General features: G+C 52.5%; 3 protein-coding genes across 8 annotated transcripts; 2 read left to right on the top strand and 1 right to left on the bottom strand.

Moving 5' to 3' along the window:
• The first annotated feature begins 3171 nt into the window (after window positions 1-3171).
• On the top strand, window positions 3172-5030 carry LBX2 (ladybird homeobox 2). Its single transcript, XM_042979775.1, has 2 exons — window positions 3172-3376; window positions 4643-5030. The coding sequence occupies exons 1-2, from the start codon at window positions 3172-3174 to the stop codon at window positions 5017-5019; spliced, it is 582 nt and encodes a 193-aa protein (XP_042835709.1). The 3' UTR covers window positions 5020-5030.
• A 3186-nt stretch (window positions 5031-8216) lies between these two features.
• On the bottom strand, window positions 8217-16359 carry TTC31 (tetratricopeptide repeat domain 31). 4 transcript variants are annotated; one of them, XM_007083476.3, is made up of 13 exons: window positions 16273-16359; window positions 16027-16115; window positions 12983-13085; window positions 12624-12862; window positions 12368-12451; window positions 11572-11628; window positions 11391-11471; window positions 11083-11277; window positions 10785-10836; window positions 10605-10695; window positions 10375-10516; window positions 10058-10159; window positions 8217-9791 (listed from the first exon to the last, which is right to left on the bottom strand). In XM_007083476.3, exons 1-13 carry the CDS (start codon window positions 16310-16312, stop codon window positions 9498-9500), a joined length of 1569 nt encoding a protein of 522 aa, XP_007083538.2. In that variant the 5' UTR covers window positions 16313-16359; the 3' UTR covers window positions 8217-9497. The 4 variants fall into 4 exon arrangements, with proteins under 4 accessions (XP_007083538.2, XP_042837724.1, XP_007083536.2 ...); XM_042981790.1 differs by having other exon boundaries at window positions 8217-9788; XM_007083474.3 differs by having other exon boundaries at window positions 12624-13085.
• On the top strand, window positions 16112-24071 carry CCDC142 (coiled-coil domain containing 142). 3 transcript variants are annotated; one of them, XM_007083525.2, is made up of 9 exons: window positions 16112-17647; window positions 17941-18027; window positions 18105-18254; window positions 18389-18519; window positions 18592-18705; window positions 22270-22384; window positions 22595-22772; window positions 22898-23097; window positions 23254-24071. In XM_007083525.2, the coding sequence occupies exons 1-9, from the start codon at window positions 16573-16575 to the stop codon at window positions 23508-23510; spliced, it is 2307 nt and encodes a 768-aa protein (XP_007083587.2). In that variant the 5' UTR covers window positions 16112-16572; the 3' UTR covers window positions 23511-24071. The 3 variants fall into 3 exon arrangements, with proteins under 3 accessions (XP_007083587.2, XP_042837722.1, XP_042837723.1); XM_042981788.1 differs by having other exon boundaries at window positions 18389-18705; XM_042981789.1 differs by lacking the exon at window positions 17941-18027 and having other exon boundaries at window positions 18389-18705.
• The last annotated feature ends 51 nt before the right edge of the window (window positions 24072-24122 follow it).

The raw sequence follows: 24122 nt of genomic DNA, 5'->3' as shown, positions 1-24122 counted from the left end.
ATCACAGGATTCAAAGGAGTGCGTGGAGAGGGAAATTCGGAGACTAAAGGTTGTTTATTGAACCACTAAGATTGTGCCAAGAGAGGCAACAATCTGGGGGGTGGAGGGCTGGGTAAAGGAACCCGCTAGATGGGAGGCTGAGATGGGCAATGTGGGTGAGAGGTGCAGTGTCACAGAATGAGAGATAAGGTAGGGACGATGAGGAAAGGGAAATCTGAAAAGAGATGATGCGCAGAGGTGTGAGAAAGCATCCTTAAAGGAGAATGGAGGCTCCTTCCCCAGGGAGTGAAAGTCGGAATGTGGGGAATCTCTACAAGGAGGAGGAGCAGAGGACCCCAAATGTCTGAAAGGACAATAAGGGGAATCCGTGGAGGTGGGAGACATGAGGGGTTGCTGGAGAATGCTAAGAAAGGAAAACTGTCAGAACGGGGGGGGGGGGGGTTGGAGGGGGGCTGCGGAAAGGTGCCTGTCTGTGGATCACTCTGTGAAGGTCCAGGACAAGAAGGGTTGGGCCTTGGGGGTGGAGGGTATATGGGGGGCGAAGGCTACAAGACAACTGATGCAGCACCCCCTTCCCATCCAGCCCAGAACCCAAGTTTAATCTCTTAATCTCCCTCATTAATCACTCACCCTCCTCCTACCCTCCCCCCCACAGGGGGATCGGGTTTCTCCCCAGCTCAGGTTCCAGAGGCATTGCTGGAGAAGTCCCCTCCTGTGCCCCCCACCCCTTGTCTGGACTAGTCCCTGGCCACTGGGACAGCCTTAGGGCTCTGCTGTCAGCGGCCTCCTCCCTTTACTAGTCTCGCCTTCTCTTTCATCCCCCAAATGGGGACCTCCCAACCCCGCTGTCATCGAACCCCACTACCTGAGCCTGGTTGCAGTTTGCAGGGGGGGTAGATAGGTGTGAGGGATGGAAAGGGAGAGGATGGCAAATGCCCTTCAGGAGAGAGGGCACTCCTCACAAACACACTAGTAATTGAGAGCAGAGGAAGAGATGACATAAAAGCTACACAGAGGAAGGTTGTAGTGTCTGTTTGGTGACAGGCCTGGGACATGAGCTAGGCAGTTCCTGCAGCTTCCTGGGACCCTCTTTAAAAGCAGATTAAGTCTGGGGCACCTGGGTGGCTCAGTTAAGTGTCAGACTTCAGCTCAGGTCATGATCTCACAGTTTGTGAGTTTGAGCCCCATGTCAGGCTCTGTGCTGACAGCTCAGAGCCTGGAGCCTGCTTTGGATTCTGTGCCTCCCTCTCTCTCTGCCCCTCCCCTTTTCATGTCTGTCTCTCTGTCTCTCAAAAATAAATAAACATAAAAAAAAAATAAAAGCAGATTAAGTCAAACCACCAGCATGGTTCAGAGGACTGAGGCCTCCAGCCATGAGGTTCTCTCTTGGCCTCCCTCCGCCTCCTACCATTAATAACCAATTAACAAGATCCTGAGGCATCTCAGTGTTCTGCTGTGGCCTAGCTCTGTTCTTAGACCAATCAGTGGGCCATTGGGCTGTGTTGCTCAGGCTGCCATGAGGGTACCATGCAAGTGTCTGTGTGTGTCTGGGGGATGGGAGGGGTCGCTGGAGGGAACTCATTACCAAGAAGACCCTGTGTTTCTCCATCTTTGGGAGGCCAGGTTAGTGCCTCCAGCCAGGTGAGGGTTCTTCACTCCCATTATCATTGGCCCAGGGGCCTTAGGTCTCTCAAGCTCTGTTTAGGGCACCTCAACTGGCAGGCTCCACTTGCCCCAGGGAATAGGCACAGAGGATCTTCGCACAAATGGTGGGAGGTGCAGAGGTCTACAGAGAAGGTGACATAATGGACACCCCAGGAGGGACTTCTTGGCACTGTGGGAAGAAACTTGAAGAATCCCATAGAAGCAAGTTCCTCAGGAACGGTGAGCTCCTCAGGAGAGGTGGGGCTTCTCTGCCTCTGGGCTGTGAATCCCCTTGCCTTGTTGGGCCTCCACTGGTGGAGCAACCACTGTTCCAGAGCTGCCTTCTTCCTACAAAGGACAGCTGTAGGGCGCTCACTCAGGTGTGAGCCCAGGACTGGAATAGGTGTGGGAGAAAAGAAAGAAAGGACACAAATAAAATAGGAATGAATATCCCAGACCTTAGGGTTTGTCCCTGAGTTGGCAGGGGTTTCTGTCCCAGGATCTGGTTGGGTCCATGAAGTCTGACCTGCAAGTCACTTTTCTATGGGGAGTGACTAGTGGCCCTTTCCATTGCTGCTCTACAGGGTGGTTTCTGGGCTTTGGAGGCTGGGGAACCCCTATTTGAACCACAGGAGCTTAATATGGAGGCAAAGACAGATCGACTGATAGGCCTCGGTGGAGGCCAGTCTTCCCTGGCCAAGACCCCTGGGTGGGGGCAGTAGCGATAGCTCCAGATTTGCTGTGTCTTCTTTCCTGAGGCCCCAGTCTATTCCACTTCTCCATGTGCTTTGACTTTCTCAGGGCCTCCAAGCCTGGGTCCAGCCAGAGAGCTGGTGGATCCACTCACCTGCTTTTGCTTCCACATCGCATCCCCATTATTCCCCGTTGCAGAAATTCCGCCAGGCCAGGTCCTTCCAAGTCTTGAGTTCCCCCAGGCCCCTCGCGCCACTCTAATAACTTCCAGCCGCCGGGACCTCTTCAGGAGGGTTCTGCAGCGGTGGGGCGCGGAGGAGGGGGCTAGGTCAGGAGACCAAGATCCTTTTTAGGAGAGATCAGAGATCCTAGAACGGTCAGGTCTGATCTCCCTCCTCGGAATTCTGCAAATCCCATCCGTTGGGGCAAGGGGAAGCAATGACTAGTTTATGAGCCAGAGCAGAGGCTAGGCGGGGAGTCGACGGTACACACAATCTGCGGGCCGTCCAGGAAGGGTCCAGTCAGAGCGTGTACGGGGCCATGCCCTGCCGCGCGGAGCAGCTCGGCGGCCGGGTATGGCAGGTTGTTCCTGGTCTGCTCTCCGCGCCTCCCCACCCTGTTAGAAATACAGCTGCGGGGACATCTACCAGCTCCAGACCCACCGCGGCCCCGGGATGGGGGTTGGGGGCGCAGGAGGAGGGGCACAAGGGGCTTGGGCCCAGCGCGGGGGGCGGGTCCGAAGCTGGGGGCCCAGATCGGGAGCCGCGGTCTGGGGCCCAGGCAGCTGCTGCGCCCAGCGCAGCCGGCGGCGGGACCGCCACAGCCCCGTCGGCCATGAACTCGGGACCAGAGCCCCGGACACCCCGGACATTATTCAGCATCGCCGACATCCTAGGCCCGCGCCTGATCCCCCGAGGACCCTCTACGTCCCAGCTTCCAGAGTCGAGTCCTGGTCCCACGTCGCCTCTGTGCGCGCTGGAGGAGCTGACTAGTAAAACTTTCCGCGGATTTGACTGGCACGCTCCGGAGCCCTCTGAAGGTATAGCGCAGGCAAGGTCGCGCACTTTGACTTGGCCTTCTCCCCATCTCTCTCCTTCAGGTCCCGGTCTCGACCCTTCGTTCACAATGGCCCCCACCCTAATCTGCCCTCTGTCCTCAGCCCACGTGCTGGGACTTCCATCTCCCAATCCTCACCTACCCTCCGTTAGTTCCCAGGCTCCGCGGCCGCTCCTTGGAGGCCGCCAGCGCCGAGGGGGAGGGCCAATCTGTCGAGAACTGAGTGACCCTTTGGTCCGTTCGCTGTAGGCGGGGCAATCGCGACACCGAAAGGCCGGCGAGATGGAGACAAAAGGCCTGAGCCCGAGGCTGTAAACATTGAGCTAGGGCATGGGCGGTGCACAAAGTGCTGGGAGGCGAGGCTCGGTCTCTCCGGGTGACCTAGCTCCGCTCCACGCCGTTCTCTTCAGGAAAGGGGACAGGAACAGAAGGTCTTTGGGGCGGCAAGGGTCGGGGATTACGGACTTCGCCTCTCCTTACACTTTGAACCCCCACTACCTCCTTTTGGGCTCGAGGAGGAGGTTCCCGTGTCACTAAAAAAGCGTAAAACAAGAGTGCTCATCATAACCTGAGAGTCTTTAGAAGGGCATGATCAGAGTCGTATTACATTCATCACACAGGGCTGCCCCGGGCTGTCCCTATTATTTTTTTAATGTTTATTTTTTGAGAGCGACAGAGTGTGAGCAGGGGAGGGGCAGAGAGAGAAGGAGACACAGAATCGGAGGCAGGCTCCAGGCTTTGAGCTGTCAGCACAGAGCCTGACACGGGGCTTGAACTCATGGACCACGAGATCATGACCTGAGCTGAAGTCGGATGCTCAACCGACTTAGACACCCAGGCGCCCGGCTGTCCTATTTTGACCATGGTCGCCCCGCCTCGGGTGCCGGCCCCAACCTACAAGCCCACTTATCCCGGGGCTCCGGAGGGCCTCAAAGATCCCTCCCCAGATTGCCTGACGCCGTGCCAAGTCTCCTTTGGCCAGTCCCGCCCTCTTCCTACTCCCTCACCTCCTCAAGATGCCCTCAGCCTGCTGCTTCCCATGCCCAAGTGGCCCGTTCCACTTTATGCCCCCCACTCCCAATTCGGCCTGAACCCCCGTTTGGTAAGGGACCACGGTTCAGGCTCCTATCCGCCTTCTCGCTCCGCCTCCCCCACCCCGGCTTGAGCCCCCCCCCCCCCCCACAGCTTCTCCTTTGAGCGGATGCCTGATTCCTGCAGGCTAAGACTGACCCCCGCCGTATCCCCGCAGGCCGCGCCGCCCCAAGTGCTCTGGGCCCTGGCCAGGCTGGCCGCAGACGGCGAAAGTCACGCACGGCGTTCACTGCGCAGCAGGTGCTGGAGCTGGAGCGACGCTTCGTCTTCCAGAAGTACCTGGCGCCTTCCGAGCGCGACCGGCTGGCGGCGAGACTCGGCTTGGCCAACGCACAGGTTGTCACGTGGTTCCAGAACCGGCGAGCCAAGCTCAAGCGCGACGTGGAGGAGATGCGCGCCGACGTGGCCTCGTTGCGTACGCTGTCTCCCGAAGTTCAGTGCCGCCTCTCGCTGCCTGACGGCACCCCACGCCCCGTCCCTGGCCGGCCTGACTCCGGACCCCACCTGTCAGAAGAGGAGATAAAGGTGGACTAATGAAGGCAAAGCCGCCGCCGCCCTGGGCACCTGGATCCCCGACTCCTTGCCTCCGTGCTCCGCGCCCTGTCTGGGTACTAGGGTGGAGGGAGGGTGTGGATCTGGCCTCCTCTGGCTCACAGTCCACTCACTCACTTTTCCCAATTGTTGAGAATAAAATGGAGACTCAGTCGCTCGACGCCTCAATCTTGGCGCCCCAGAGCAGCAAGAGCAAAATCTGCCGGTTGTGCAGATTCCGCGCTTGGCTGAGCGCTTTAAACGCGATGTCTCCTTCAAACCTCATAGCAAGTCTATTCGGTGATATAATTATACCCGTTTCACAAAGCAAGAAGCACTAGGTCAGGATTTGGACCTAGGTATCCTGCCAGCCTTCAGAGCCAGTGCATGTCAGCCGGACAGCACTCTGGAGACTTCGAGCTGAGGGGAGGAAGATGGGACACGTAGCTGCGGGCGACCTACCCCCTACTGACTGCCTTTAGTCGCTGGACTCCAGCAGGCCTTTGACCCACCTCCTCCAAGACCTTGCAACTAACCTCTGGGCTGCTCCAAAGTGACAAGGTTGTGCCTGATCCTACCCTTTCCCCACCCTGAGGTCATTTGTTAATGGGCTTCCGACCATTCTCTCACTTCTGCTGAAAGAACCCCATGCTGAAACACAAGCTAAGTGAAAGCGGTGGGGAGAAGGGGCACAACCCTACTTCTGGGACCTCTGCCCCACACTTGGGCAGGAAATGTTCCCCCCAGGATAGTGGCCTTGGCAGGAGGGTGGGGAGGCTGAGTCTGGCCGTGGAGGTGGAGGCTGGAGTAGCTGCATGGGGACCTTGGCGGGTGGAGTCAATAGCCTACCCCCACCAGCGGACATTTCTGAAATTAATTTATTCCACTGGTAATTAATCACCCTCTGGCAATATGATGAGAAGGTAAGAGGCCTATGCCTATGCAGGGCCATCACTTCAGATCTTCAGAAGACCATGCTTAGGTTCTTTCCTGGCTCCCCTCTCTCCGTGTCTGTCCTTCCTCCCTCCTCGGGCCTTCCATGCTTCTGCCCAGATGCCACAACTCATTCTCAAGAATGTTCTGAGAATGATCCATCCAGGATTCAAGGGGAGTCAGCTAGGGCCTCGGTTGCAAGTGGAGGTCCCAGGAGAGAATATTTCAGGGAGACTGAACAATGTTGGAAGGCAGAAGGGAACCTGGCACTGTTGGACAATAACTACTGCTTATTGAACATAATTCAAGTGATGTACATGGATTAATCTTCACAGTAATCCCAGAAGATAATGAAATTTTAATTACATTAATTTTTTTTAATATTTATTTTCGAGAGAGGGACAGAGTATGAACAGGGGAGGGGCAGAGAGAGAGGGAGACCCAGAATCTGAAGCAGGATCCAGACTCTGAGCTGTCAGCACAGAGGCCCACGTGGGACTCATGGGACTTGAACTCACGAGCCGTAAGATCCTGACCTGAGCTGGAGTCAGATGCTTAACCAGCTGAGCCACGCAGGTGCCCCAGATTTTAATTTCACTTTAAGTGTAAAGAGACTGAATCACAGAAGCCCAAGAAGATGTAGTAATGTCATGGAGCTTGTAAGTGGTAGGGCTGGCACTAACCTGCTTGTTTGTCTGACTCAGGGGCTCATGCTTTTGACCACTGCATGTTCTGTCCCCATAACTGTGACTGGGCCTAACTGAAAGAAGAAAATGGTTTACAAAGAAAGCAGGGGAGAAAGGGCCAAAGGTAGCAATTTTGGGATTCTACTATAGATAAAGCATAGTCCTTGAAGGTTTTAGAGAGGAGAGACGTGACAGCAATGTTAGAGCAGGCTAATCTGGCTGCAAGTATAGGGCGGACCAGTAACTGGCAGGGACCTGAAGAAGGAGCGTATCTCTGGCCACTGCAGAAGGTAAGAGCTGAGAGAATTCGGGGCCAGACGTGGTGGTGGCGGGGGGAGCTGTAATGAAAAAGGAATCTGTTTGATTATCCCAATGACCGAAGATTGCATGAATCTGTGACAGCCTCACAAACCTGGGTAACTGGAAGAAAAATGGCATCATGGGCAGAAATAATGACTACTGGTGTGGAGCTAAGAACTTGTCAGCCATTACGTACAAAAAGTGTTCTTTGCACCTGTGTTGCCCTTTCAATACACATGTGCAACACACACACATAACTTCCCTGGTTCCTGTTCAGGGCCTTCATCCCCTTCCTAAGGCTGCCTCTTTGGAGACTTTAGAGTGACCAACTCATTCCCATTTGCCCAGGACTTTCCCAGTTTTAACACTGAAAGTCCCACACTCCAGGAAATCCTTCAGTCCCAGGAAAACCGGGATGGTTGGTCACTGTGCTTTCCAACCCCAGGGACTCAGAACTCAGACTGCTGTGTTGGAACCCTACCAGTTAGCAGGGTGAGTGTGGGGCAAAATGGGGATAAGGTGTCAGGAGTCCTGTGGCTCTTAGAGACGGTTCAAGTCCAGGATAGGTCAAGAGATACTGGGGAGGGGATATTTCTTCGAGAGGCTGGAAGAGCAAGGAGCCAAATCAGCCTGAAAGCAGACACCACACAGCAATGGTGGCTGCCCATTCTTTGAGGAACCCTAGAGGAATCCCCAAAGCAGAAAAGTACCCCTCTGCTGCCCTGAACAAAGCCAGATGAGCAGGCCTCTTATGAAGTCACCATAATAGAATCCCCTTTCAAGCAAACACAACCACCTCTCCCCAACTAGGTACGAGCAAAGAATTCTCAGAGCAAATAATTCTTGTTAGGAAGTATGATTGTGTCAAGTTAATTGGCTCTGAGCCGTGATCCCCCTCCACTTGTGGCCTCTTAAATTCTAGCCCAGTGCTTCCACCTCTCATAATCAAGCCTTGGATGAACAAAACTGAAATCTCTCCCACCAAAATGGCCTCTGGATGGTATCTCCTCCGCCAGGTGCTAGAATAGTGCTTGGGCATTAGGGTCGATCACCTGGAAGGCTTAATGAAATACAAATTGCTGAGCCCCGCTGTTGCACTTTCTGATTGAAAAGGTATAGGGTGGGGCCTGAGAATGTATATTTGCAACAAGTCCCTGCTGGTTCAGGGATTACACTTGGGAGAACCACAGTCCCAGGAACTCTGTATTTTGTGAAATAAGCAGCAGTGTACTCATACTCATCTCTTCCCACTATGGGAATCATGATTATGTAGGACAGTTGCAGATTAAAAAATCAGTTTATTTAACACCCTTTATGTACCAGGCACTTTGTAGGTATTTTCTCACACTTTTACTTCCACTCCTCACAAAAGCCCTGTGAGGTAGGGACTGCCCCCATTTTACAGATGAGGGAACTGAGGCAGATGACCCAAGGTGACCCAGCTAGCAATGGCAGACTTCATTCTGATATATTCAAGGAGCCTGCTCAATAAACAAAAAGAATTTGGGAAAGCCCTGTAGAAAGGAGTTGTGTTTCAACACCTCCTATACAGGTGTGAATGTTGTTGAGCAAGACCATAAGGCAGCAAGAATCATTTATCCTGGCAAATGGTTCTCCCAGGCAAGGCATTCTGGAAGGCTTAAAAGTCCCCCACAGATCCATATTTCAATGAGCTGAGAGTCCCAGGCAAGGCTAGGGAGGAAGAAGCCAGGGGCAGCTGCCAGGATCTTAGAGAACCAAAAGACCTTGATTCTTACACAAGAAGTAGGGAATTATGGCCTTCTTTGGGGGGCAGTAACTCTTGGTGGGAAAACTGCATAAATTCACATGGGGAAAGGCTCATTACAATACCCAGTGCTGGAACAGAAAAAGAGCATGGCCAAAGTAGCAGCTCCCTGGGTGCTTGCTGACGCCCCATCAGCAGGACAGTCAGCAGTGGGAAGATGTGATGTTATGAACCCTGCCAACTCCAAGCAGGAGCTGGTGAGGGACTTCCCAAATGCAAACCCCAGTGCATCTTCTAGCAGTTGGAGGAGTTGAGACTATTGGGCAAAGGAGAGGTCAGAATGTGCACCAAATGACAGAAAACAAGGAATGAGTGGCTGGGGCTAGAAGAAACAGGGTAAGAGCTGGGCTCAGGAAGATGTGAGCATCTATCAAGGTGAAGGGTGGGACTCAGGCCTCATTCATCATCGTGGCCCTGTTCCTGAGCATAGAGCTCTGGTTGGTGAATGAGTCCCTCGGGGCCAAGAAGCAGAGCAAGCCCCATATGCTCCCTGTGGGGTCTGTTATAGTCTGAAAACCTAACTTTTGTACAGTTCCCTCCTTAGCCTTGGTGGGTTTTATTTTTCCTTACTGCTCCCAGAAGAAGCCATCTGCTTTAAAACCAAAGAAAGGTTGTTTCAGTGGTCATGGGGCTCCTTTCTGTCATCTGGTCTCTGTAGCAAAAGGAATGACAACCAGGGGTGTCTTTAATTATGGTTTTAGAGTACAAGGTCTCAAAATATGCAGTGAACTTTGGGATACACACATGGCCTTGTCCTATGAGGGACAGGTCCTCTGTCATCTGGCCTGAGGTAGATGCTGGGGCCCAAGTCCTAGCACACCAGAGCCCTTTGAGGGGTCCTGGAGAGGGTGCGGTCTTCTAGTCTGAATTTGGGGCAGGGTCCAGTTGGGGTGGCTCAGATGACATGGGGGAAAACGCAAGGGTAGAGACAGAAGGCCAGGAGCTCTTGGAGCGGTGCTGGGAGGGCGACTGACAGACGGGAGACTTGTGGTGCCCGGCTCAGCATGGGAAAATGGTTGCGGGAACCCAGTTGTCAGATGTGGCACCCGGATTCCTCCTCGCTGATTCTGCTGAGAAGGGAAAGGAAGGGGCACATGTAGATACTCCTTTTCAGTGGACTTCAGTGTTAAGGGACTTCCCAAATGCAAACCCCGGGGAATCTTCTAGCAGTTGGAGGAGTTGAGACTATTGGGCAAAGGAGAGGTCATTCCCGCCCATTCCCGCCCATTCCTGCCCCCACTATCTGTCTGAGACAGAAGGGAGCAGGGCCCACTGTGGAAATGCCAGCCATTTCTCCTGCTGCCCCCTCAGCATGACAGTGGGCTGGTTCCCTTACCAGGGCGAGGTGCAGAAGGCAAGAGTGGAGCTCCCGGGCTGCGTCAGGCTGGGAGCCGCCTCTCAGAGTCTCCTGGAATACAGCAGCTGCCTCTTCAAAACGCTTTGGTCCCAGAGGAATTAGAAAGAGCAAAGCTTAGGTATCAAGGGGGTAAATGAAATTAAAACTGCCCCTTTCTCAAACTCGCCTAGGCCTCTTGTACCACTAAGACTGTGACACTGTGGTACTAGGAGCTTTCCTAGAAAATGCAGTGTAGACCCAATCCCCACCCCATCCCACCCAAATTCCTCCTTTGCTTCCAATCTCAGACCCATTACCTGCAGTCCCATCAAGGCCTTGCCCAGGCGGAAGAGGCCTCGGGGCCAGCCAGGTTGCAGAGTAAGGGCCACCTGGGCATCAGCCAGGGCCCACATTGGTTGACCCAGCCGTTCATGGCAGAAAGAGCGGTTTCCAAATAACCTGATAAAGACAAAGTGGCCAAAAGTCTGGATCCTCAACACTTTGCCTTATCCTGACCTCCGAGCACAGAGGCTAAGCCCCTACTCACCGATGATCCCGAGGGTTGAGCTTCAAGGCCTCGGTAAAAAGAAACACAGCCTTGTGGTAGAAACCATTTTGGGCCAAGCTGGTACCCAGCTCTGGGGAGGAGAGAAGGCAGGAAGGTTCAGATGGGGCTAACCCAGAGAGGGGAGGGTGAGGAGGAAAATAAGGAGAGAGATAATCTCACTTGCCAGCTCCTGGCTCTGCTGTAAGGCAGCTGCCGGTAGTCCTGGAGATGCCTAAGGATGGGGAGCAAAGTCAAGTGGGACTCGAGACCTCAGCTTCCCCAAATCTTTCTCCTTTGTTCAAACAATAAATATTGCAGTCAGCATCACCCAATTTATGTAATTTTTATGACAGTTCTGCAAGATGGTATCAGCCCTACCTTCCTGCAGAGGAAACTAGGGTCAGGGTGTCCGTGATGGAGCTGGACCCCAGGTCTCTTGATTCTAGAGCCAGAGAAGTCCTTCTACTGGTCACCTCACCTCTGCCTTAGGGGTCTGCCTGGGCCTTTCTTCTATTGGAGAGCTCCCTTCCTCCTGGCCCATCTTCTCTTGGGGGCCCAGACTTTTGCCTCGGGGCTCCTGGCTCAGTCCCTTGTCTCTGCGGGCACTGGGGGGCCAATCCCCAACCTTGCGCAAAGCCAGAGACACGAAAGTGCTAGATAGATCCAGTAAGTCCTGTGAGCAGAGAAGAGAATTAGGAGGGGATGGGGATGAAGGATGTCCTGGAGTAGGTGGAGGGATAGGTGGGAGTGGGCAAAGACCAAGAAGGGAAGGAAGGGGGCTCTCACCTCTTCCTCACCACACTGTCCCTGAGCAGGGTTCCCGGGGCTAGATGGGGGGCTCCCATCTCTATCTGGGGTGGCCTTGAGCTGGAGGGAAGGCAGACAGGGATCACCCTGAGCTGCCTGCCTTTTCAGCTCCCATCCTCCTAGCACTGAGCGCTCCTCATACCTGCCTATAGACACTCACCTTGGGCTCCCCACCCTCCTGCTCCAAGCGTTCCTGTCGCCTGCGATCCTTTTGACGCTGCAATGATAATGACGATGAAGCTGATGATGTATTATTTGAAAATTCTATGTTTTTTTTTAATTTTTAAAATTTCTATTTTATTTTTGAGAGAGAGAGAGACAGAGCATGAGCAGGAAAGGGGCAGAGAAGAGAGGGAGACACAGAATCCGAAGCAGGCTCCAGGCTCTGAGCTGTCAGCACAGAGCTGGATGCGGGGCTTGAACTCATGAACCGTGAGATCATGACCTGAGCTGAAGTCAGACGCTTAACCCACTGAGCCACCCAGGTGCCCCTGAACCTTCTATGTAAATACACACACACACACACACACACACGCACGCACACACGCACGCAATTTGTATCTTGAAACCAATTCTTCACGTGTACAAGAGGTTATATGACATGTACTGGGTTAAGAGCTTTGCATACGCTCTCATCTAATCCCTACAACTCCAGGAGGTAGGTTTTGTGTCATCCTCATTTTACAAGTGAGCAAGTAGACACGAGAGTCACCAGGCAGAGGTCTCACAGTAAGAAAGAGGCAGATTCCAACCCAGCCGGTACAGTGTGACTCCAGAACCACCACATCATAGGGCTTCCACGAGACCTTCCACCTCTGGGCTCTGAGCTCCTTGGCCCCCCTCTGGCAAGAGGGTCTACTACAGACCACCTTGGGTTCTTTCCTATTCTCACAAAGCTTCCCTCTTCCCCTCTTCCAAATCCCTCCAGGTTCCCACTCCTTCTGCCTTCCAGCCACCTTCTTCTTGAGTCGTTTCTTCTCTGCTTTCTGTTTCAGGCGCTCCTCCTCAGCCACCAGCTCCTCAGCCAGGTGGTTGGCTTCCTGGAGAAGGAAAGGCAGGTGACGGGAAAAGAGAAAGAGAACAAGAAAACCAAAGGGAGGCCAGCAGTATGGAAGGACCTTGAAAGGTCCAGATTAGGGGGAAATACATATATGGGAATATGGCAGTTGGAGGAGCCCTGGGGGAGGTGAAACCCCTTGTTGACTGTCTCACCTCTTCAGTCAGCAGGAGTTTCTGGGGCATGGCCACCTCAAGTAGGCTGTCTGAGCCACCGGAGGCAGATGCAGAGGCAGAGGGGAAATGAGGGCAGGGCTCACAGGGCTCAGACCCTTGGGGAGGATACAGGAAGGACTTTCGGAGACCACAGTAGGTGCCCAGTCCCTCGGCCCCTTTGTCTCTGTCACTCTGTCCAGGTGTTTTAGCCTCATCACAGAAATGGTCCAGGAGGTAATCTGTCAGGAGGGATAAGGAAAAGGGAAAGAAAAAGGAACATGAGAGAGAGGAGTATCTGAGGGCCAGCCCTCCCCAGGGTACCAGCCTCGATCCCTGGGCCCGGCCCCTGCACGCCCCACCATGGTGCCACAGCTGCAGCCGCCCGCTGCTCCCATCCACATGGATCCGGTGCAGGCCCTGGGGATCACTCTCCACAAGCCGTCGAAGAAAATCCACTATGTCCTGGGAGGGGGAGGGGAGGGAGGCTGGTATTGGGGGGAGCTCTAGGAGAGAACGAGGGGCTTGGCTGGGTTGACCCCTCCACCGTGGCCACCACAAACCAGCCACCCAGCCTGGAGAACCTTATTGGCTGACCTCTCCCCACTCAGCACCTTAAGACACACTACTCTGGTTTTCCTGGTATCATTACTCTCCTGCTTCCCAAGGGTTCTGTGAGGCCTTTCAGTCCAGCCTTCTCCATCATACAAGATCTCCTCCCCTTGACCTGCCACCACATCAGCCACACTGAGGCCCCAGAAACGGAACCCTCCTACCTGCTCTTCCAGCTATGTCCCTTGTCAAATCCCTGAATATGAGCAACCCCATATAACCTACTCGGGAGCTACCACATGCCTGAATGAGAGCAGCAGTTCCTGGCTGGCCTCTCCCCTGCACTTCATTTGCTTCCCCTCAAACCAAGCTCTCAGCAGTTACTTCCCTGCTCAGCAACTAACTTCCAGTAATTCCCCACTGTCAAGGCCATAGGCAGGACTGAGTCTAGCTCCTCAGCCTGAGATTCGGAGCCTTCTGCAACACTCCCTGGCTGACCTTCCCAATCTTCTCTGTAATTCTCCACTGCTTGGCTGCTTTCATATCCCTTCCAGGATCTTCCTCCCAACTGTCCCCTGATCCTGGCTGTGAGCTTCTCATCACATCTTGTCTCACCTTCAAGGACCAGTTCAAATTCCATCTGCCCTCAAAGCCTTCCCAGACCTCTTCATCTCCAATAATCTCTGCCTTCACTCAACGAAGCTATACTCACATGCTCTGTGTTATACAATTTAGAACCTTATTATTCACTGCTTTTTATTGCTCTCTCAATTGGCAAGAAGCATGGAACTGGAAAGAACACTGTCGTGAAATGAAACTGCTTGCATCTTAGTTCTGGCTCTGCACTGCCCGGTTGTTTGATTGTGAACAAGTCATATAACCTCTCTGAACCTTGGCTTCATCATTCCCAAGATGAGAGAAGACTCTTCAAGACCTGGTCCGTTATGTTCTGGGGTTCTTATGAGAATCATTTCCCCAGTTACTGTCAGCTTTAGGGGAGAACAGGAGTCATCTTGTTCCTGTGTGGCCTAATCAGGCCTAAACAGAGCACACCCCTGACTAGGTGGTGGCCCACTGACTGAGAAACTTAGAAGTTACATGAAACTCCAATGTGCTAAACTAATGCATAGGAAGGACTTTAGATCACTGAGGTATAGTCAACTTTCTAAGCAGTTTTAGAGCCAGGGTTTCCATCAGAAGATTGTCCTGACTTAACAGCATCTTCATTTATGCTGCTGTGCACTTCTAGCAATACTTATTTTATTTTCAAACTCAATTGCCTGGTGGGTTTGTTTCAACTTCTAACTGGCCCACTCTAGCCATCTTTAAAAACAAAAAATGATTACCTTGATCTTCTATTTCTCCCCAAAGCACAGTCTATGCTACTCTCTTAATTCACATTGCTGAACACAATCTAGCAACTCAGTCTTCCATGAATCATCTCCTACCTTCTTGTCCTACTTCAACCTACAGTGGCCAGTGGTCTCCTCTGAAGTTCCTACAACACACCAAGTGTGCTCTCATCTCAGGCTTTTGTACTTGTTACTTCTTCTCCCTGGAATGCTCTTTCCCCAGTGAATGGCTCACCCCTTCAGATCTCTTCTTAAACCTTTTCCAGGAGGCCTTCTCTGACCACTTCCTTTAAAAAGAGAAGCTCTCAACTCCACTCAGCACCCCCTGTCCTTCTTTATTTTTCTTTGCACTTTTCATATTTGGCATACTATATTGTTTATTTGTTGATTGGTTGCCTCCACTAGATGCTTCTAATTCATTGAAAAAAAGGAATTTTGTCTCTTTGGTTTACTGCTGTCTTTCCAGTGCCTACAACAGTGCCTGGTATATAGCTGGTGTTCAATATGTGTGCTGAATGAGCAAAAGCAGAGAGACTGGTGAGGAGACTATTCTAATAGAGATGCAGTCAGAAGCTGGATCTGAAGAATCTTTGTGACCCAGTGAGTTTGGACTTCGTCTTGTCAGTGATGGGAGTGGAGTGCTCAAGTGAAACAGCACTGGGGAAGATGAGTCTAGGGGTGGAATGTTTAGTTAGCAGGCCATAGGCCATAGAGAATGAGTTCTTGAACTAAGGCTGTGGCAGTGGTAGTAGGAATGGAAACGATGTGCTTGAGTCAAGAGACACTTCCAAACTGGATTTTAGTGATTTCATGTGTGAGGTAAAGGAAAGGGAGGATTATGTACAATGATTCTCAGATTTCTGCTTTAAGCAACTGGATGTCAGTTCGTGTTGCTAACCAAAATTAAGATTAGAGGAAAAGGAACCAATTTGCAAAGATGATGAGTTAACTTCTAGACTTGTTGAGTTTGAGGTTTTGGAGAGCCCCAGGAAGCAACTGGAAACACAGATTCTCAGGGCTCCTAAATCTGATCCTGTCCTTCCCTCAATAACCCTATCACCTACTTGAGGACACCCAAGCCCCTGTGCCAGACAAAGCCTTTCAAGCCTCTCTCTTCCTTCTTTCCCACTGCATTTCTTACGGTTCCAACCAAACCACTCAAGTCTCACTTCGGTGAAGTCCTCTAAACTTTTCCTTGCCTCGGTGTCTTTGCTCACACTCCTCCCTCCGTTCGTAATATCTTATCCTAAGGAACTACCACCCACTTCCCAAATCCTCAACTCAGAAACCGTTGTCAACTCAATCCCGCCCACGTCCAGCACTTATCTAGGCTGCGTGGTTCCCGGGGCCCCACGCCCTCCATTTGCCACGCGCTCCGCCAGGCTCCACGGAGCCCTCAGAGCCCAGGGCATCGCCCGGCATAGGCGGGGCTCAGCACAGCTGGTTGGAAAGAGGCGTGACCAAGATAAACCAGACGAGGAAGAGCTAGGAGTCCCTTTTACCTCTGCGCCGTAGTCTTCAGGACCGAATTCCTTGCAGAGTTTGGGGACAGCAGCGACCTCCAGCGGACAGCCAGACCGCAGAGGACAGTCTATGGTAAAGGAAAGCAACGGCGCGTCACGGTGTTCAGGTTGGATGGGCCGGAGCCCTACGCCCACCGCGTGAAGCCCAAGACCCTACTGAAAACAGACCCAAGTGGGGCTGCCCTACCCTCCTGGACCCTCTCCTGTCTTGTCACACCTGCTTACCTAGCTTTATCCGCCCCACAGTCTTCGGAATCGGCGCCATCTCTCAACAACAGGAACCCGAAAGTGAAAGATGATCTGGTACTTGATACCCGCCGAAGGGCGGAGTAGGACAGAGTAAACTGCCATCTTTGTTACGGGCAGAAGCCTCCGATTACGGAGCGCGAGAGAGTCCAAGACGGTCCCGGCGGCTCCCGGGCGAGAAATGACGGCTCCTGGGACAGGGCGGAGTCCCGGCGGCAGCGGGCGTTGGGCTGTGCGGGGAAGTGGGACTCGTTAGGTTCGTTCCGGACTCGGCGTCCCATGGCCCAGGGGTCTCGCTCCGGTGGCTTTCTGCCTCCGCTCGCCACCGTGCCGCCGTTTTGGTCACAACCAGAAGGCGCTGTGGAAGAGCAGTGGGAGAGAAGGCAGGCGGGCGCTCTCGGCGGGGACTTTCGTGGCTGGCCGCGGCTGCCGGTTGCCGGGAGCATTCCCTGCCTGAACCCACGGCCCGGCGGAGCTCGGGGAGCGCAGCCGTGGTGGGCTGCGCCGGCGCCAGCAGACGCAGGAGAGCACCGCGAGGCGGGCGCTGCAGACTGGTGGCAGGAGCCGGCAGCCGGCCGCCCCATTCCTCCCGCGCTGCAGCGTCTCCGGGCCGTGTTGCTGCGGCTGCATCGTGAGCGGGAGCAGCTCCTTCAAGCCCGGGACTGCGCCTGCCACCTACAGATGGCCGTGCACCTCCTGAGGATCCTGAGTCCCAGCGCGACGGCCCTTGGCCCCGGCCCCTTGACTCAGCTGTGCCGCGACCTGCTGCTGCTGCCTTCCCGTGGGGCTGTCCTGCGAAGCGGCCTACGGGAGACTCCGGAGCCGCTACTCCTGGCGCGTCCCGTTGGACTGGCCGCTCAGCGCCTGGATGCTGCCATCGAGATGCAGCTTCGGGCTCTGGGTCGGGAGCCTGCCAGCCCGGGCTTGTCGTCCCAACTTGCTGACGTGCTCTTGGCACTTCCCGCCTACCACCAGCTGATGGGAAAAGCCTTGAGCCAAATTCCGGGGGCAGCGCGCCCTTTCCCACCCCTCCGTGTGCTCCACCTCCTGACGGGGGAGCGGGGTTGCCAGGTGGCTGGTCAGCTAGATGAGGCGCTCAAGGGGTCGGGCTTGCGGGACCACCTCCGAAGTCGGTGCCAGGAGGAGCGGGAGCTGCTGCCCGGGCTGCTGGGGCTGCTGGGGGGTGTGAGTGATTCAGCCAGCAGTGGACTGGGGCTTGGAGGGGCTGGAGCCCTGTGGAGCCAGTACTGGACCCTGCTGTGGGCAGCTTGTGCTCAGAGTCTGGACCTAAGTCTAGGACCCTGGAGGGACCACAGGGCAGCCGCACAACAACTGAGTCAGGCACTGGGTCAGGGTGAGTGATGGGCCTGGGTGGGCATTTAGGAAGACTGGGGTCTCTTTTCCCTAGCCTCCTCACTCCCCTGCCAACCAGACTGCAAAAGCAGTCCCTTTAGAATGAACACCCCCACCCCACCCCTCCTCCCCACCAGTCAGGCAATAGTATCTGGGCTTTCAAGGCAAAGTCTCATCTTCCACTCAAGTCTTGAGGCTTGGTGGAAGCCTCCCCTCTTCCCCCATCACTGAGTGGGCAGTGGTTCTGGAAAAGGGAAGCCTTCTTTTCAGGCTCCAAGTCATTTCTCCCACTAGCATCCCTGCCTCAGGAGTGTGAGAAGGAGCTGGCTTCTTTGTGTCGCAACCTATTTCATCAGTCTCTTATCTGGAATTGGGACCAAGGTGAGAAGGAAGGGGCATTGGGAGTGACACAGCCCCAGATTGCCCCTTCCTTATCAGACCATACCCCTCATCCTCAGGCTTCTGCCAGGCCTTGGGATCTGCTGGTGAAGATCAGAGCAGCCGTCCCTCATCCTCTCATACCACTGAACTTTTGCAACAGCTTTTCCCTCCTCTCTTGGATGCCCTTCAACAACCCAGGTCAGGGCTGCTCCTCTGTCAGCCTCCAGGTGAGACAAAGTACTAGGGATGGAGGAACAGAACAGTTGAAGGTATCCTCTTTATTCTTTCACTCTGTTCTGAAGCCTGCCTCCTCCCAGAGGGGTTCTATGACCCCTCAGATGTTCCATCCTCCTCTCCCCAGATCCTGCACCCCTTGCTTTAGGGCTCTGTACCCTGCAGACCACCTTGCTCTGGTTTTTGGGTAGAACTCAGCAGCATCTGGCAGCATGGGCCCCAGATTCTTTCCTGCTTCTGATCCAGAAGGACTTACCTGTGAGTAGCTGGGGAGTGGGCAGGAGAGGAGCCTGGGCTGGGCTGAAATCTCACTTCCCATTTCTGCCAAAGCCTCTATTGCATGAGGCGGCAGCTCTGTCTAGACTGGCCTCAGAAGAAAGTTTGTCCCTGGAGGTGGAGCAGCAGCTGGGCCTGGAGATCCAGAAGCTAACCACACAGATCCAGGTGAGAAGAGCAGGGGCGCTGGCAGTGGCAGTTTAAGAGTCTGTTCTATGCCCAGCTTTGGGGTTAGGATGATGGTGGTGGTGATGGTGGTGGGACATCCCAGGGACTTGGAATCTCTAGAGTCTCTGCTGAATTTATCTTTTCTTACTCTGTTCATTTTTTGTTCTCTCTTTCTTTACCTTGTTACTATGGAAAACTTCAAACATATACAAAAATAGAGAGAAGCGTATAATGGACCCCCATATTCCTACCACTGAGGCTTTAACAGCTATCAACTCCTGGTCAATTCTGTTTCATCTGTATGTCAGGCTCTCATAACAGCCACTAATGATTACTGCCTAGATCCATTATTTCATTAAAGGGTGCAAAGTGGTGATATCCCAAGTCTATCATTTCTTCTTCATTCATTAGTTGAATTATTCCTATAAAGTGAAATTTGCCTTCATTAATTATTTGGTTATTCTGAAGTACATTTGATAGAGAAAAAGCCAGATAAATGATTGAACCTATCCTTCTATTTACTAGCTTTGATATGATGTTTCTCTTTTCTAAATATATAACTTATATTTTTTTATTAAAGTAATACATGTCCATAGTTTAAAAAGTGAAACAGAATAGTGGTGCCTCTCGGTGGCTAAGTTGGTTGGAGCATCTGACTCTTGACTTCAGATCAGGTCATAATCTCAAGAGCGTGGAGCCTGCTTGAGATTCTCTCTCTCCCTTTGCTCCTCTCCCCACCTTGCGTATGCGCGCTCTCTCTCTCTCTCAAAATTAAAAGAAATAAAAATTTAAAAAGGTGAAATAGAATATTATTTTAGAAGGGCTTTAATGAAAAAACAATAGCACTTTAACTACCCCCACCCCACCTCTGATTCCTGTTCCACAGTGGTGACCTTTATCTACTCTTGTCTTCTAGTAGTTTATTTTCTTCTAAACTTATGAATAAAATTATTATACTTCTTTTTAATTTTTCCCCATTTTGCACAGTATCTGTTCCTACTATGGAGGATGTTTCTCCGTCTTTTTGTTTTCTCTCCCTGCCCAAGTTTCTCCTCTGCTCTGAATTATTCTGCCCTGAATAGGGGCGTAGCTACAGAGTTCAGGCTTTGTCCCTCTGCTCCTCTTCTCTCTGCATTCCTTGTATTTATTTATTTTTTAAATGTTTATTTACTCTTGGGAGAGAAAGTGCGACAGAGCATGAGCAGGGGAGGAGCAGAGAGGGAGACACAGAATCTGAAGCAAGCTCCACGCTCTGAGCTGTCAGCACAAAGCCCAGTATGGGGCTGGAACTCATGAACTCTGAGATCATGACTTGAGCTGAAGTCAGATGCTTAACTGCCCCTCTCTCTGCATTCCTGTTTGCCCACAGTAACTTGGTGCTGTGCTTCACTCCCCCCTGCCTCAACAGTTTAGCCCTACTCTACCATCTACATCTGCCTGTTCCACCTCAATTTATTGCTGCCTCCTTCAACTCAACATACCCCAGAGCAGGCTCCTCATGAGGAAGTTGGGACAGTGATAGCCATGGGAACTAGCATGTAATTACATGTAATTACAGAAGCTCCATACAGGGTCTATGTCTCGAGCTGGTGGCTAGACAGCCTCAGAGGAGCGGCAGGGGTTACTGGAGGTGGGGGTGGGCAGTACATAGTTCCTTGGGGAAGTAGTGGGGAGGTGGCCTGACCAAAGCAGAAGCTCCCTTTGTGTGTGCATGTGTGTGCATGTGCGTGCATGCATGCATTCAGGCATATACACACTTGTCCAGAGATGGATGGGGGACTGTGGAAGAGAAAGCAGGTTGGCATCAAATTTTGGAGGGCATTGGACACCAGCCCACAAAATTTGGGCTTTGTCTCATGAATGATGGAGAGCCATGGGAAGAGCAGGAGGGGAACAGTGGAGACGGTGATAGAGCCTGATCCAGCTATACTGGTCAGGTTGGGAGATGAGGAGACATAAAAAAAAGGGTCCAGCTCTTGGTGGTGGTGAGAACAGGGACAGTGTGCTTACTGTGTGAACTAACCATTGTGCAAAGGACTCTGCATGCCTTGTTCGTGTGCCTGGTGATTGCACTGTTGGGTGTCTGCTCTGGGCATTCCACTGCATATGGCACTGGGATGGAAAAGAAGAATCAGACATTGTGAGTTTTCTCCCCACCCAGACTGTAATGTCCCAGACAGAAAGACTATTTCATAGTGTGACCTTGTGTATCCTCGGAGTGTTGGGTACAGAGAGATTCCTAACAAATGGCAGTTGACAATAGGGTAGTTTCCTTGGTATAAATAAGGAGTAAGGGGTTTTGGTTTTCAGGAGAAGAGAGCAAGAATTTGGATTTAGGGGGGCGCCTGGGCGGCTTAGTCAGTTAAACATCAGATTCTGTGTCTCCCTGCTTCGGATTCTGTGTCTCCCTCTCTGTCTGCCCCTTCCCCACTCGCACTCTGTCTCTCTCTCTCAAAAATAAATAAACATTAAAAAAAATTGGATTTAGGATAGGCTATTGTCAGGATATGTACCAGAAGCCACATGGGCTCCACTTCCCCCAGTCCAGCCCCCAGGTCCCTTCCTCTCTTCAGGCTTACAAGCATCCAGTTACCTTTTCTTTACAGAGCTGTCACCACATACCCCATTTCTTGGGGTTCCTCTCCAACGGGCTGTATGGACCTCTCTTTTTTTTTTTTTTTTTTTTTTTAGTTTATTTTCTTTGAGAGAGAGAGAGCAAGCAGAGCAGGGGCAGAGAGAGGGAGAGAGAAAATCCCAAGAGAAAATCCCATGCTGTCAGCACGGAGCCTGACTCAGGGCTCAAACTCAGGAACAGTGAGATCATGACCTGAGCTGAAACCAAGAGTCGGACGCTTAACTGACTGAGCTGCCCAGGTGCCCCAAGAACCCCCCTCCCTTTTTTTCTTTTTTTTTTTTTTCCTTTTTTTTTTCTGCCCTCTCCCATTACAAAAACATAACCTATCAAAGCACAGAAACCAAACCAGCCCATGGGCCTTTTTTGCTTTATGGGTTACAAAAGTAATGGAAGTAGGGTGTAAAAAATATTCAGTTTAAGGACATTCCAAAAGGTCCTGAATCTCAGAAAGTTACAGTGCTTGCTCCTGGTCTGCATATAGTTCCTGCCTTCCTTTCATAGATGGTGGAAGATCATACAATTCCCCCTTTCTTTCTTCAGCCTCTGCCTGTCTGTAGATCCGCAGACCCCTCTCTTTAGCATTTGCTTTTAAACATTGGTAGTGGTGAGGGTATCTCCCCCTTTTTTCCTATTAATGTTCCTATAGAGTAAAATTAACCTGGAGGACTTCCAGACTCTGAACCAAGCTGAGAAGAGCAGGGTAATCCTATGGCAATTGTCTATCATCTTTTCTGGGTCCAGGCCTTTAGGAAAACCCAATAAAGCTAGGGCATCTTTCCTCAGAATTGCCCAAGCCCATAGAATTATGAATACCATTCTGTTCTGGGGCTTTATGAAAGCCAGGTTAAAAACGTGAGATTCAAAAAAGCATCATAATTTGGCAGTTCTCCAACAGAGAAGCCCCTTTTACTTTCTCCATATCTACACAGCTCCTGCCTGAAGAGTCACTAAGTCTCTTTTTTCAAGAATGTCATAAACAAGCCACACAGGGCTTCGAACTCTACATGCCACGGGGCCGGTACTGGCGGCATCGTCTCTCTCCTGGTAACTCCTCTTCCCAGCATCCCCTTCCAGGGTTCCCAGGGGTAACAGTGTCCTGACTCCTCCAGATCCTGGCTCTACTTCTCTGTCTCCATCCTTGTCCTTGCCTCCCATGTCCCCACAAATCCTAACCATCTTCCCCTAAACGTTCCCTTAGGAGCTCAACAGATCTCCATAGCCTCATACGCTGTCCTTTCTCTTCTCTCATTCCAGAACTGCCCAGCATTCCCAGTGAGTATGCTGGATTGGTGGTTCGCACTGTACTGGAGCCTGTGCTGCAAGGATTGCAGGGATTGCCGCCCCAAGCCCAGGCCCCTGCCCTTGGCCAAGCACTGACAGCCATCCTGGGTGCCTGGCTTGACCACATCCTCAGGCACGGGATACGGTTCAGGTGGGGAGAAAAGGAGGCAGTGGCAGAGGGCTGGATGGAACTGGAAAAAGCGAGGGGGTATAGGTGGGGCGGAGCAGTTAGAGAGGCAGTAGAGGCAGGTGGCCACGTTGTACCTTGGCCTTCAGCCTGCAGGGGGCGCTGCAGCTCAGACAAGACTTTGGAGTGGTCCGGGAGTTGCTGGAGGAGGAGCAGTGGGGCCTGTCGCAAGAACTTCGCCAGTCTCTGCTCACACTCAACATCTTCCAGAGGCTGGATGGGGCCCTGCTGTGTCTATTCCAGCAGCCCCTGCCCAAGCCTGAAGTCCACAGGAGGCCTCCCTGTTGCTGTGAGTCACTGTTCTCCAACTCCAGGCTCTCCTTGACCTGCCCTTGCTACTTTATGTGCTCCATCCCCCATCCACATCACTGACCTCATATAGTTGTCAAGAGTGGTGGTACCCCTCCTCCTGCCCACTGCCTGTCTTCCATTCCTGCCTTACTAGGTATATGCAATGAGGTCCAGACCATGGAATTGCCCAGCAGCAGCCTCAACAGCTTGGAGAACTTGGAGCCCCCTCTTCGGCCTGGAGCACCCCCAGCCCAGACAGCTCAGCTGCTAAGCACACTATGGGGAGGGGGACCTAGCCCAGAGGCTTACCTGGTGGGAAATCAGCAGGCCTGGCTTGCCCTGAGGCAGCACCAGCGCCCCCGTTGGCACTTGCCTTTTCTTTCATGCCTGGGGACCGGTCCCGAATCCTAAGGAACCTGGGATCGCGAGGCAAAAATTCAGAGCTCCCCATCTCTGGCTGGAAAAGCTCAGCCATTTAGAAGTGCATGTTAAAGAAGCCTACATTGGGAGCCTGAAAGAGAGGATACCTGAGAACCACAAGCTACAAAGAACCTGGACTTAGAAGCTAAGAATCCAAGATCACTCCAGTGCCTGGAGTCCAGAGTAAAGGGCCAAACCACCACAGCCTGGAACCTGGAGGTCAGCATCCTTGGGAGGCTCAGGCCTAGCTGCCCAACAGTGAAGACATCTCAGAGCTAGGCCCTAGAAGAAGGGCTATGGAGTTGGATCCCTGGGGAAAGGGAAAGAGAAAAAGTGATAGAAAGCAAAAAGCCTAGATGCCACTTCCTCTTAAGTCCCAGGAGCCAGGCTAAACACACAATTCCATCAGGAACCACAGAGGTGGAATAGGCATTTCTACATTTGGATCAGTCCCAAGGGTTGTATTACCCTATACTCCCTGTCTTGTTACTATTTAAAAAAAATTTTTTTTTAATGTTTATTCAGTTTTGAGAAACAGAGAGCAAGCAGGGGTGGGGCAGAAAGAGAGGGAGACACAGAATCCCAAGCAGGCTCCAGGCTCCG

The sequence above is a fragment of the Panthera tigris genome, chromosome A3 (genome assembly GCF_018350195.1).
Source record: "Panthera tigris isolate Pti1 chromosome A3, P.tigris_Pti1_mat1.1, whole genome shotgun sequence".
NCBI classification, from domain to species: Eukaryota; Metazoa; Chordata; class Mammalia; order Carnivora; family Felidae; genus Panthera; species Panthera tigris.
Note: the sequence above shows the minus strand (reverse complement) of the source record. Positions and strands in the feature narration are given on the sequence as shown.

What these genes read in the sequence shown, in the direction of transcription:
- CCDC142 (XM_042981788.1), top strand. Translation starts at nt 16,573, where the DNA reads ATGGCCCAGGGGTCTCGCTCCGGTGGCTTTCTGCCTCCGCTCGCCACC. An exon ending in TATCTGGAATTGGGACCAAG is followed by an intron (nt 18,028 to 18,104) that starts GTGAGAAGGAAG and finishes CCTCATCCTCAG; the next exon opens with GCTTCTGCCAGGCCTTGGGA. An exon ending in GCTCCTCTGTCAGCCTCCAG is followed by an intron (nt 18,255 to 18,388) that starts GTGAGACAAAGT and finishes TCCTCTCCCCAG; the next exon opens with ATCCTGCACCCCTTGCTTTA.
- TTC31 (XM_007083474.3), bottom strand. Translation starts at nt 16,312, where the DNA reads ATGGCGCCGATTCCGAAGACTGTGGGGCGGATAAAGCTAG. An exon ending in CTGAAGACTACGGCGCAGAG is followed by an intron (nt 13,086 to 16,026) that starts GTAAAAGGGACT and finishes TCCCCCTCCCAG; the next exon opens with GACATAGTGGATTTTCTTCG. An exon ending in GCCTTCTGCACCTCGCCCTG is followed by an intron (nt 9,792 to 10,057) that starts GTAAGGGAACCA and finishes TTCCCTTCTCAG; the next exon opens with CAGAATCAGCGAGGAGGAAT.
- LBX2 (XM_042979775.1), top strand. Translation starts at nt 3,172, where the DNA reads ATGAACTCGGGACCAGAGCCCCGGACACCCCGGACATTATTCAGCATC. An exon ending in CGCTCCGGAGCCCTCTGAAG is followed by an intron (nt 3,377 to 4,642) that starts GTATAGCGCAGG and finishes GTATCCCCGCAG; the next exon opens with GCCGCGCCGCCCCAAGTGCT.